The sequence below is a fragment of the Barbus barbus genome, assembly GCF_936440315.1.
Source record: "Barbus barbus genome assembly, chromosome: 16".
Taxonomy (NCBI): domain Eukaryota; kingdom Metazoa; phylum Chordata; class Actinopteri; order Cypriniformes; family Cyprinidae; genus Barbus; species Barbus barbus.
Window position 1 is genome coordinate 27,165,809 of NC_136744.1, and position 13,845 is coordinate 27,179,653.

Below are 13,845 nucleotides of genomic sequence, written 5' to 3' on the forward strand. Positions count from 1 at the left end.
AAATAATGACTAGGGCAAAAGGTTACCACAACATTTTGCCACCTTGGAATTATAAGGTTCTATCTGCATTCTGTGCAGTTTTGAGATATTGAGCGTCAGTTTGTGTCCCAAAATATACACAATTACAAAAAAAACAATGTAAATAAGCTGTCACAGAATAAGACTGAATAACTCCATTTTGACAAATGTCAGATAGAACCTTATATTGCCAAGGCGACAATTTGGCAAAACATTTCCTAATCGCTTACATCCACCTAAATGACCATGAAGATTTTTTCTAGACTTTTTTTCCTCTTTCTACAGTTTTGCCTTTTTTTTTTTTAAATAATTTCAAAATTTAGGCTGAAACATACTCCGATTACAACCGCCAGAGAAGCTCTTCACTTAAAAGCATACTTATGCACACTAATGCAATACCAAATCATTTTGAATCAATCAGTAATACAGCTTTAATAAAACAGTATAAAATCATTTATTGGGATAAAAAAAAAAAAGAAAAAAAAAAAAGTATAAAAGTAACAAAATAACTTAATACAAAGAAAAAAAAAAAAAGACTAAAATATTGACTAAACATTAGTGTCACAAGAGATGTATAAAATGGCGTTGTCATGGTCCTCTGCGGTAAAAAAAAAAGACATCAAAAGCCTGCAACACAGAGAGAACTAATTAAAACGTTAGTGTTGTTTTTTTTTTTTAGAGACTAACTTTGTCTTAGACCAAGTTTTAGACTTAAAAGCACACAAAAGCAGTATACAGTCACATTTGAACAACATTGATCAGTCTCAGATTTCTCCACTCAAAGATTAAGGATCCGTAGAGGCATTCATAAGTATTATATAGACAGAAAACAGCTTTCCAAAGAATTCCCAGAATGCACACTGGGAGAACTTTGCTGCTACACATTCGACAAAATAGACTTTAACAACTTATAGAATACTTAAAATACATATTAATATAAATACATATCTGTTGTCAGGGTTCCTATACTCATTTGTTCAATAAACTTGTACTTTTCCATAATCTTTCCAGTAATGATACAAGACGTGAAATAACCTGCCATAGAAAATTGGACCTCCACCCAGTATCATAGTGTAGCTGTGCTAAAGCGTTTGAGAAGGGTCTGGCTGCAGACATGCACTTGCATTTTCAGACTTGCACTCTGACACCTGCACTCCCGCAAGTGATGTCACTTGCAGTCTTTATTCCATTTTATTTATTAAGTGTTTTTAATTAGAATCTCTCAACATTTTACACAAGTAGCCAGGTGGTGAAGACAAGAAAAAAAAACTAAATTACAAAGTCACTTGAAATCGCTACTTGCACTCGTCGCTGCCTGTGACGTCACTTGCAATCCACACAAATTGTGCATGTTGCCAATGGAGACGAGATGCTGTGGTGGTTAAACGATAACATCATAACATACAGGGGTCCTGCAAGTCATCCACAAATCCGTGGCCACAGAACAGCAGTCTGAAAATGCGAGTGCATGTCTGCAGCCAGACCCTATTGGAGAGTTCCACACTTCATTACATGAACCGATTTGGATGATTAACACTTAAATCAATTCAGGAAATCCTAAGAGACCATAAAAGGCAACCGTTTTATCAGGATTCAGATCATGAGCAAAACAGACCTTTCAGTACCATGGTTACCAAATGTGTGAAACATGAGGGAATTTGGGGGGTTTAAAACCAAAGAATCTGTATTTGACTAATGATTAGAGTTATGTACATGTCAGTTATGGCTTACATCCAGATTAAACTCATGTTACAGTCATTTTGAGCTGGAAACTTCTCTTTTGGCCACAAATGCTAGTTATTATTTCACTGGACTAAAACTTGCTGACTTGCTCACACAGGGTATAACAACTTCCTCTCCCCAAAAATGTTATCATCATTTTCTACCTGATTACAGTTGTGGTGACCAGCCTACTAAAAATAGCTTATAAATTCTTTGTATTATGAAATATTGGATTCAACTTTAATCAATATTTAAGTAATTTACCTTCAAATTACCACAGGTTATGCATTTCTTTTTGGAACTGAATGTTCGTAGCCCTTACTGATCTGACGCGCACCTGCTTTTGGGTGAACATTGCCAATATTATCCACAAATAACGCATTAACTAAAAAAACCGGAGGTGCATAAGCTCAGATCATTGAAGCCTACGACCAATCACAGGGCTCCAAAAAAAATAAAAAAAATCATCAACTAAGGAGCCATTGGCTCCTATAAGAAACATTAGGTGCCAAATTATTATTATTTTTTTAGGTACCACAAAATAATCTGGTTTAACTGATTAATTTTTTTACACAACACTTCAGTCATACTGTCTTATGTCTCATCTTTTCTTGTCCATTTAGATGTCCTGGGAAGTGGGAACTAAATGTAATTTCGAACTTGAGAACTATACTTCAAAGAATGGTTTATTACACAGTTATGGTCCGTGATATTGGCACAGATTCTATGTCAGCATCACTTGGCCATTGAGTAGTTTGGGCTCTTCCTCAATTCATCCTATAAATGTTGTCATGTCTTTCACAAATCTTATGGAGACAACACCGGTTAAGTAAAAATATAAATATATGCAATAGTGCATAAACTTAACAAAAATGCACCTCTGTATACTCATTTATCTGAATGGACGCAGAGTGGTTAATCTGAGGTAAATATTGTTACAGTTTTATAAAAGCCTAATTATTTCGTATTATAGCCTAGCAGTAATAAGATGCAAGTTCACTTGCCGCTTGAATTGAGGCGCTAAAGCGATCGCACATCCTACATTAAATGGCAACAAAACGTTTTTTTTATTGTTCGATTTGTTATGATTGACAATTTTAAAGCCGATCCTTTGTTTATTAGAAGGTAACAAAGCTTATTGCCATTATTGGACGGCAAGTGCACTACAAATAATTAAGAGCATATAGACCGATTAAACGGATACAATTAGCTAAAGATGTTATATACAGTTCTCATTCACGTAGTTTACCAAAGATACCTTTTGCACTTGCTTGTTCCAATTATGGTATGCTTGCAATTCATTAATTTTGTATGTATACACCAACACTTCACCTGTAGCAGCTGCCTGGTAAAGCCAGTCTGGAAAGAACCTCTTGGCATCAGTCACTGAGCAACACAAAAGAGGAGTTAGTCCACAAGATCTCAAATCAACAACTCACTATCACAAACACAAGTCCAACTCTACACACATCTCATTACATGCTTGTTAGATTTGAGGACATTTTGTATATTTTGTAGAGCTACAACAACATTTTAATAACAGTGTAATTTTGACTAAAAACTACAATCTATTTGGTTTTAAAAACAAGAGTTGCATATAAAATAACATACTAAGTTTTAGAAAAATGTTTTCTGATGCGTTAGCCAGGTTTAGGAATATTGACTTTTGAATTTGCAAATAACGGAATTTGAATTTGTAATGATTGTGTAAAATGAGTGAATGAACATTTGTGCTAAGAGAGAAATTTAGGGTTGATATTACCTTTTTTGAAGCTTGCATTACACTTTACGCCTTCTTTCCCAATTTTGTTGTTTATTAAGTCAGCGAATGCAACATTTGAATCATCTCCACGGTCAAACTTTCATCCTGGGCTACAAAAGCCTTTGTGCTGAGTGATTTGGTTGAACAATACATGCCGTTTCTATTGCTTTTTTTTTTGCACGCAAAGTTACCAGATATTACCAGAGCACCAAACATCTAAATTGTTTTGTGCATGTATACTTTACCTTTTAAAAAGGGGAATCTATCTGCGCTTTTAGAGGTGACTCTGCAGGTCTTACCTCAAGATCCTTTTCAATAGAAGACAGATATGTAGAGTCTCTGTGACATCAGAGGGATTTAGTGACTCTGATGCAAGGTTGCAACAGGGTTATTGCTTTTAAAACAGGTATAAACACATTTAAAAAAAATTCCAGGATTTTCTTAGTATTGTGTATAAATCATTGTTAATGTTGAATAGCTTTATTTGTTAAAGGGGTCATATTAAATCAAATCCACTTGTTTTTGCACCAAAAACAGGCAGACATTTAGTTCACACTAAAGTGAATACATTTTTACGAAGTTTTGAGTCCTGAATGTTATAGCATGTTTTCATAGTATGAACATTAATGCTCAAAAGCTTAATGAACAGCTGATTTTAAAGATATGACCCCTTTAAAATGATTAAACCAAAGAACTGAGATTAGCTTGTTGGGGGGAACCAAGGTAACATTTTGAAAGTATTTGCCTTTAATAATATTGAGGTCAATTGTTCCTGTACAAGACATAATATGCACATTTTTCACGATCTACTTAAAACAAATAATTGCAGACTATTTATAAATCAACGGTTTATACACAATAAATTTTGAACAGCATTAAGTAAAACAAGTTTTCTATCTAAATGTTGTGATGTTAAACTGCATGCAGGATTTGGACAGTTTGCAACAGTTTGACAGGTTTATATGGGATGAATATTAGCACTTTAATAAGTCAAATACAAAAGTTTTGAAGGCTGTAAAAGAAAACTATCTTTATTGACAAACTGATAGGGACACATTTTGGACATATTTAGTTGCCTAGTTAGGAAATGCACACAAGTTTGCTAATATTGGAGACTGCAAATCTATAAACACCAAAGAACAAGTTTCTAATATTTTGAGTATTGTACGTACAAAGATTTGAAAGAGTTGTACTTCGTCAGATTACAAGTAAATCTAAGCTACAAACCTTGCGATATTTGTTTTGCTCATTTAACAAAACGAATAAGCAAATACGAATTTTGAAAGTTTTTACGAGACTTTCAACACCACGTAGCCTCAAACCAAATGGAATTTGTTCTTTGAAAAATAAGTAACATGTTGGTTTGTACAGGAACTAATATTTTTGTGCATTCCTCAGAGATTTTGTGGTTTTGTTATGCCTTACAAAAGCGCGTTTGGAATAGGTCTAAGTGACATTAACAAGCAGTTTTTTTTCTCTTTTAAAGCAAGTCATTTTACACATGGCCATCTGCTAATTATCTAGCATTCAGGCATCATCTTTTCAGAGAAGAAACACTTAAGCATTAAAATAAATGAACAAAAACAGCAAAACAATAAAACAAAATGCAAGGAGAATAAACAGCATATAAATCGCAAATCTAAAATGTGTCACGTCGAAATTATGGTCATCCTACTGAAAGAGTAGATTCAGAATGTTAAAAAGGAGTCTAAACCAAAACAATACAAAAAAAATAACAACTAGAATTACTTTAGGTGGTTACAAGAGGTTACGAGGGGAGGAAGTTGCCAGGCAACCGTAGTGACCGACAGCTCTCAGTATCTGCCGTATGGATGTTCCCGATACGATTTGCCCTGTCGGGCAGCTGCAGCCTTTCCACCTGCACCGCCCCAAGCTCCACCCTCCCAGTCATCTTCAGCTGGAAACACAAACACACACCCTTAACAGATAACTGACTGCAGGATAGCATAGTGTATCATACAAGGTGTTCCTGGCATCAGACACGGGTCTATGCTGTAGTTTAAGCATGATAAAAGGTTTTACATTAGCATCTGTAGTATAATCTGGCCGTGTTGTCTCAAAGATGTGCCAAGAAAAGATGCACATTTCACTCGATGTATAAACGAGAACATGTCTTACTGTAAGACTCGTAAGTTTCTTGTGCCTCACCGTGACCGTAATCATAATACTCTGTGTCTCTGTGGAAAAGAAAAAAAAAAAAAATTTTTTACACAAAAGCGGTGTTGTACAAGGTTTTAAAATTAAATCAAGGCAAGATTTTGGATGAGAAGAGAATTACATGACTTCTGAGAAACCATGAGCAAGAATGTTAAATTTAGTTGTTGCAACTTGGAAATGTATGAAAAGATTCATAGAAATGAATCCAAGAAAGGACTCCAATTATGTGGGGGGAAAAAAGCAGCAAACGGCACTCACGGCTGTGGAGCAGGCTGACTGTAGTAGCTCTCATACCCTTCATAGGAAGGTTCCGCGTATGGTTCCTCATATGCCTGAGAAAGTACAGAACACATGGAGATGTATCACGAGATAAAATAAGACTCTAATGCTAAATGCAGAGCAAAAATAAATAAATAAACGTCATACAGTTTTTTTTATTTAAGTTTGATAATACTGGCTGATTTCAACAGACCAGTTGGTTACTTGGGTCTGAACTAGTGTGTAGTCATAAGGGAAATGCAGTCACAAACTAGTATTCCAACAAAAATGTAAATTTAATTATAAAACCATTTGCCAAAGAGTTTTGTAGTACAAGACCATTCAAAAGTTTGGGGTTTCGACGATTTCCTTCATATTTTTATTTTTTTATTTAAAGTCTCTTATTCACTAAAGCTAAATTTTTTTATTACAATTACAGCAAACAGGCATATTGTGAAAATAACTCAAAATAATCAATATTTTTCAAAATGTAGTTTATTCCTGTGATGCAAGGCTGAATGTGATTTGTTTTATAAAAATTTTGTTTTTCAAGATTGTTTGATGAACAAAAGGTCAAAAGAACAGCATTTATTTGACAAGTTTATAAATGTCACTTGATCAATTTAATCTTTAGAGCATATGAATTATATTTAACAGTGGTGTTGTGGATATTGACTTACATATTCGCCGTAGGTTTCAGGTTTGGCTGGGTGCTGTTGGTGGGAGAGACCGGTTGCTGGTGTCATCCTCTGAGTTGGAGCTGGTGGTCTTGAGCGAGCAGATGTGCCTCCTCTGGCTTGTGTTTGGGGTGAAGGACCACCTCTTCCTGCAGGGGCTCCCCTCGATGCAGCTCCACGTCCTGGACCTCCTCTTGGTGCTCCTCCACGTGGTGCTCCACGAGGCAGCATACCACGACCCCTTTGAGTACAATATATATGGTAACATTTTATTTTAGGGTCTCTTAACTAGTTGCTTATTAGCACTCATATTACTAGAATATTAGCCATTTATTAGTAGTAATTAAAGCCTTATTCTACATCCCTAATCCTACCCAATACCTAAACTTAACTACCTTAGTAACTATTAAAAAGCAGCAAATTAGGAATTTGAGGGAAAAGTCGTAGTTAGTGAATAAGTGTTCCCTATTCTAAAGTGTATGGATTATTACTACATATGTACTCCCAATACTTAAACTTGTTCACACTGTGAGAATTATATTAAGAGATGCACGTTGTGTAACAGATGCGGTGCATTTGATAGTTCTCTCACCGAGGTCCCATTGGAGGTGGTGGGCCACCACGGCCTCGGCCAGGAGGGAGACCTCTGCCAGGGCCATGCATATCCTGAGAGCCGTTCAGAAACCCTGGATCCATGAATGCATCTGGGTGCATCTCATCAAGCCCTTCCACCTGACGCACAAGAAAAAGGATAACAGGCCGATCAGTTAATTAAATAGTAAATGGCTCTAAACAGCAGACTTTCCTGTGAAAGCCCATTTAAAAAAATAATAATAAATATGAAAATATAAGTATGTGGTTGCAACAATGCTAAATTGAGTCAATGCCATTTTTTAAAGTTAACTTCAATTTAGACAATTTCAAAAAATAAACTTTACAGACTGATGACATTTCTAGTTAGTCACATTGTATTTTTTTTCATATTTTCATTAAAAAAGGGAACGGAAATTCATAACACTATAATTTGTTCTAATGCTTTCGCATTAAATTACAGAAAACTTGCAAACACCCGTTTCTAATAATAAAGCTGAAGGGAGTGATGGAGAATGACAGCTTTCTCTGGAAATGCTAAAATTTTAATTAGATATTGCAAAAAAAACAAAGAGGGGAAATGAGCATGTACAATAAAATTTTATATTAAAATGAAAATAAATTCAAATGAAACAAGTGATAAAAACGTGAAAAATAGTTATAGGTTAAAGCATCAGTTTGCTTGCATTCACACTTACAGGCATTAGGAACTTCTTGACCTCATCCATGGCATGAGCCATACGCAGGTAACAATCAGGAATTGGAGCAAAAACCTCAATGTGCACATGCAGCTCCATGGCCAAGTGTGCATACTTTGGATCTCCACCCTTCCTCAGCTCCTCTTCCTGCAGGTTTCACAATTTAATCTTTAGTAACCAGGTCACTTAACAGTAAACTCATTAGCAGTGCAGACTGGTTCATTACCTTGTTCTTATCTCTCATGGATCCTTTGCCCAGCACTGAGATCTTCGCACCGGTGTCCTCCTGCAGACGTTTGATGGTGCTGCCCTGCGGCCCCAGAATCTTTCCCACAAAATTTAACTGATGGGAAACATTGAGAAATTATTTGTTGACCAACAACAGGTCCTTACAATGTACAGACAAAACTCAAGACAGCGTGTAACTGCTTACCCGAGGGTATTGCTTCACAGGAATGAGCACTCTCTCCTTCACCCTCACGTTCTTGGCGGTGAACAGATCCAGATAGGTCTCGGACTCTTTTTTAGGCTCACCTTTCTGGACCCTTTCGATCTCTGCAAAAGAAAACACAAGATCAGCTCAGAGCAAAACTAAAATTTAATTTCGCTTCGAAGCAGCAATCTGAAAAATCCATCACTACATTGTCAAATGCAACAAGAAATGAATGGTGAACTTTTACTTTGTCATAAGCACCGACTTAATGTCTAGGTGCAAAAAAAAAAAAAAAAGAAGCATGACCAGTAATTAGGAAATGCAGTGTTGTCATGTGGAACCAGTTACTGGCAGGTGGACTAAACCACATGACTGGGCAGACTTCCATTAACTGCATCAAACCATGTGGGCAAGCAAGCATAAAATTATGGTTCTGGAATGTTGACCGTGCTTTTTGGCAGAAACAGCATGTTTTCTATGCAATGCATCAGTCAAACTTGACTTTAATGCAACAATGCAGGGTTTTTACACAAGAAAGTTACACAATTTATCCCATAAATAAAATACTAAGAGAAGCACATGTGTCTTATCACTAACATCTACAGGTCAGGTATTCAATGAAGATGGAAAAAAAAACATTACACTTTCTGGAATCATTGTTCTGCGTAAAAAATACAAAATTATGCATGCTTATTTTATTGGTTTTCGGTGCAGAATTGGTTACATTTATTATCCACGTTTCTCTTGCATTGTCTGCAATCCAGGCATTCGTTTCCCTCCCACAGAGCTTGAAGCAATGCATCATGGGATTGTCTCTCCACAAAGGAAACGCAAACGATGCTGGCCAAAGTGAGCCATATATACGCAGCTTTTGATTAAAAAAAATAAAATAAATTAATCCTCAAACATGCCGTTTCCTCTAATGGGTCTAAATGCACCAGGAGATGCCACCAATTCATTTCTATTTAAATCGCATGCACATTTCACACATTTGCATGTGCAAACTCGTGTTCAGCCAATTCATAAAGCAATGATTTAAAAAGAGCTTACAACTTGACCTAATTTTATCCTATTAGTAACAAGGAAATTGATGGTGTGAGCGCTGAGCGTTACGTTGAAGTTAGTTTTTCTCCAGTTAATGGTACAACATTACTTTCCACATCTCCAACATTAAACAACGCAACAATGCAAAACAGCATAAAACTCAAATTACAACAAAACACGAACAAGGCCCACGCGACCAGATCCACCGCACGCGGCCTGCATCGCGCGCGCATTTCACCGACGCACGTGGAACTCTCCCTATATGAACATATTAAACTCCTGATTTCACCATTCGACAACAATTACAGAAGCTCCAGTCAGGAGTTCCGCGTGAATTGTTTAATAATGAATGAAGAGGCACTGACCTGCAGATAGGAGTTTCATGGCGTGCGTGAACGAGGAGTCCAGGCTGTCTTTCTCCGCTAGTAACTCCGGCAGATATTTACTGTCTCCGGCGCTGCTCTTGCGCTTATTGTTGCTGTTATTAACATCCATGTCGCTCACGGCTTACGGGACTTCTGCAGATAACTCAAACAGCAGATGCTGGAAATGCGTGCTGCGGCTTTTCTACTTCTCCTAACAAAGAAAACGGCGGCTAATGGCGCAGGTGGAAATGACGTCACACGGCGAAACCCGCTTCCGTTTCGGTTTAAGAGGAGCTGGGGGGAGGGGCGCCGGCTGTGATTGGCCAATCCTGAACAGCGCTGAGAAAAGTAACAGATGTCAGGGACTCATCTGTAGATTAGGCCCATCATGAGGGGAAAAATCACCGACCATTGAGCAAAATTTAAATATGCAATATAAAAACAACACAATTATCAAACAAACATATACTGAATGACTGATTGAGCACGTTATAAAGGTTGCATTTGTAAAAGAGCTGTAATTACTGTACACAGCATATTCACATTTAGTGGAAATTAAAATGTGGACCACAAAACCAGCCATGAGTCATGATAATCTTTAATAAATCAGCTTTCTATTGATGTATGGTGTGTTAGGATCGGACAATATATGGCTGAGATACAACTATTAGAAAATCTGGAATCTGAGGGTGCAAAAAAAATCAAAATATTGAGAAAATCACCTTTAAAGTTGTTCAAATGAAGGTCTTTGCAATGCATATTACTAGTTTTGATATATTTACAGTAGGAAATTTACAAAATATAGTCACGGAACATGATGCATTTAATTAATATCCTAATGATTTTTGGCATAAAAGAAAAATCAATAATTTTGACCCATGCAATGTTTATACCCCAAATATACCCCAGTGACTTGTTTTGTGGTCCAGGGTCACACAAATATTCAATACAACTAGAAAATGTGAAAAAATAGTTTTGTCCTGTGTTCTCATATTTATTTTTGTACTGCTTTTGTAAATTCAATTTTGTTAAAATACTGTTTTGATCTGTTTGCTATTTGTAGTGTTTAATATTTACTATCTTTCATAGTGTGATGTTTGGAGAAAATGGTAATAAAAACAGGTCAGTTTGACCTACAATTATATTACTAGTCATAAAAATAGTAGCCTATATGGAACCACAACATTTAAAAACAAACATACAAAAGACATGAAAATTATAAATTGACTTGCAATTCAGATTTAATAATTTAGATTGACATTACAAAGGCAACGATGAGTAGATGCAGAATAGAGGCTGATGTTGATGGGGCGGATTGATTTTCACATGTAAATGTGAAAATTGCAGACAAAAGAACATTGATTAGGGCATATCGTTGTGTTTCACACAGGGTAAGAGTGAGAATGAGAGACGGGGCGAGGACAAAGAAGCATAAATGGGGCAATTTATAACACATCTGACACAGGACAATAGATGAATGGGTGCTTGGGAATGCATGCAGATCAGCAGGAGCCTGCTTTGTGTAGGTCTCCTGAATGCAATAGTCTAAGGAAATGCTTGATAAAAGCAGAGTTTTAGCCGTTATCATCATCAGCTTTGTATCAGAACATGGTCAGACAGAGGCCTTTGTGTTTCTGGACAAAGACAGTGTCATGTTTTTTTTTATACAAAAAAACAATTAAATAATAAAATGTAAAATAACAAGAGTTGATTACTGACTTTGTTGTTTCCAGTTTTTCTACTTCAGTGTCAGTTTTTGTAGACTAGAAAAATGAGTGTGCATCATACATTTCAAGTGGAAACTCACATATTTGTGTAAAAATAGTATTTTTTAAAGGTTTAATTTGTAAAAAGTTATAATTACAGTATTCAGTGTATTCAATTTGTGAAAATGTCAATATTAAATACAATAAGAAAATTGTAAAATATTTGTTCAAGTTTTATCATATAATCTTACACACACACACACACACACATATATATATATATATATGTATATATGTATGTATGTATGTATTTATACAGTGCCCTCCACTAATATTGGCACCCTTGATAAATATGAGCAAAGGTGGCTGTGAAAATAAATCTGCATTGTTTATCCGTTTGATCTTTCACTCAAAAATGTAATTCATAAAATTCTAACCTTTCATTGAAGTAAAACAATTGAAAATGGGGAGAAAATCTCGTGATGAAATAAATGTTTTTCTCCAATGAATGTTGGCCAGAATTATTGGCACCCCTAGAAATTCTTATGAGTAAAATATCTCTGAAGTATATTCCCATTCATATTTACATGTTTTAGCACACCGGGGTGATTATGAACATGAAGTTGAGCGTCACAAAATAGAAAGTGGCTGTAAGAAAAGAGTTAAAGCATTGAAAATCCCTATTTCCACCATCAGGGCAATAATTAAGAGGTTCCAATCAACTAAAGATGTTACAAATCTGCCTGGAAGAGGACGTGTGTCTATATCGTCCTAATGCACGCTGAGGAGGAGAGTTTGAGTGGCCAAAGACTCTCCAAGGATCACAGCTGGAGAATTGTAGAGATTAGTTGAGTCTTGGGGTCAGAAAGCCCAAAAAAAAATTAGCCCTTACATCACCATGTTGTTCGGAAGGGTTTCAAGGAAAATTCCACACTCATCCAAAAACAAACTCCAGGGTATTCAGTTATCAGACACGACTGGAACTTCAAATGGCTGGCTTCTATGGTCAGATGAAACTGAAAAAATTGCTTTTTGGCAGCAAACCCACCAGATGAGTTTAGTACAAACAGAGATAAAAAGTACCCCATGTCCACGGTTAAATACACTGCTGGATCTTTAATGTTGTGGGCCTGTTTTTCTGCCGGAGGTCCTGAACATCTTGTTCTGATGCAAGGCATCATGGATTCTATCAAATACCAACAGATAAGAAATCTAAACCTGACTGCCTTAGAAATCTTCCACCAGGACAACAATCCAAAACGAACATCGAAATACACATAAAAATGGGTCACTGAGCACAAAATGAGTCTTTTACCATGGCTGTCCCTGTCCTCTGACCTGAACCCTACAGAAAATGAGTGAGGTGAACTGAAGAGAAGAAGCTGTGAATCTGGAGAGATTCTGGATGAAGAAAATGGTCTCTGATCTCTTATCAGGTGTTCTCCAAACTCTTCAGGCATTATAGGAGAAAACTCAGAGCTGTTCTCTTGGGAAAAGGACGTTGCAATAATTGGGTGCCAATAATTGTGGCCAACATCAACTAGAGAAAGCATTTATTTCACAATGAGATTTTCCCCCCACTTTCAATTGTTTTACTTCAATGTTGGAATTTTGTGAATTTTTTTTAATGAAAGATAAAAAGGATAAACAATGCAGATTTATTTTCACAGCCGCCTCTGCTCATATTTACCAAGGGTGCCAATATTAGGGGAGGGCACTGTACATATATATTTAGCCCTAATCATATATATATATATATATATATATATAGTTTGTTATACTGTTTTGATATGTGGTTACTCGTTACTATTTTTCATTGTATTGAAACAAATTATGCTCAGTTTGACCTGTAACCATCATAATTAGTAATTATAATAATAGTTTATGGAACTGGCCCCCGACTGAGCCTGGTTTCTCCCAAGGTTTTTTTTCTCCATTCTGTTACCGATGGAGTTTTGGTTCCTTGCCACTGTCACCTTTGGCTTGCTTAGTTGGAGACGCTTGGCTGATTGCATAGACACTATTGAAAGAGAGCTGAACTGGATGATGACATCACTGAATCATCAATGAATTGACTTTAGCTGGAAAAATGACTCTTTGTCATTGCATTACTGACAAACTATTTTCCTGTTGACACTGTAAAGCTGCTTTGACACAGTCAGTATTGTATAAAGCGCTATATAAATGTGACCCTGGACCACAAAACCAGTCATAAGGATACATTTTTCAAAATTGAGATTTATACATCAATTGAAAGCTGAATAAATAAGCTTTCCTTCGATGTATGGGTTGTTATGATAATCTGGAATCTGAAGGGGCAAAAAAAACCTGAAATATTGAGAAAATCACCTTTAAAGTTGTTACTAATCAAATTAAGTTTTGATATATTTACG

At 36.2% G+C, this 13,845-nt stretch overlaps 1 protein-coding gene across 5 annotated transcripts; it reads right to left on the reverse strand.

Moving 5' to 3' along the window:
• Positions 1-428: 428 nt before the first annotated feature.
• khdrbs1a (KH domain containing, RNA binding, signal transduction associated 1a) lies at positions 429-10,016 on the reverse strand. 5 transcript variants are annotated; one of them, XR_013785259.1, is made up of 11 exons: positions 9,747-10,016; positions 8,338-8,459; positions 8,131-8,247; positions 7,905-8,051; positions 7,208-7,347; positions 6,619-6,856; positions 5,939-6,012; positions 5,672-5,700; positions 5,252-5,420; positions 3,073-3,126; positions 429-645 (listed from the first exon to the last, which is right to left on the reverse strand). XR_013785259.1 is itself a non-coding variant. In XM_079437224.1 (9 exons), exons 1-9 carry the CDS (start codon positions 9,874-9,876, stop codon positions 5,317-5,319), a joined length of 1,131 nt encoding a protein of 376 aa, XP_079293350.1. In that variant the 5' UTR covers positions 9,877-10,016; the 3' UTR covers positions 4,227-5,316. The 5 variants fall into 5 exon arrangements, 2 of the variants coding, with proteins under 2 accessions (XP_079293350.1, XP_079293351.1); XR_013785260.1 differs by having other exon boundaries at positions 5,642-5,700; XR_013785261.1 differs by lacking the exons at positions 429-645; positions 3,073-3,126 and adding an exon at positions 3,821-3,841 and having other exon boundaries at positions 5,642-5,700.
• Positions 10,017-13,845: the final 3,829 nt, after the last annotated feature.

Excerpts from the sequence above, each read along its gene's own strand:
- khdrbs1a (XM_079437224.1), bottom strand. The coding sequence starts at position 9,876 with ATGGATGTTAATAACAGCAACAATAAGCGCAAGAGCAGCGCCGGAGAC. Across the intron at positions 8,052-8,130 it reads CCATGAGAGATAAGAACAAG|GAAGAGGAGCTGAGGAAGGG; the intron begins GTAATGAACCAG and ends TGAAACCTGCAG. Across the intron at positions 6,857-7,207 it reads CCACCTCCAATGGGACCTCG|GGGTCGTGGTATGCTGCCTC; the intron begins GTGAGAGAACTA and ends TTGTACTCAAAG.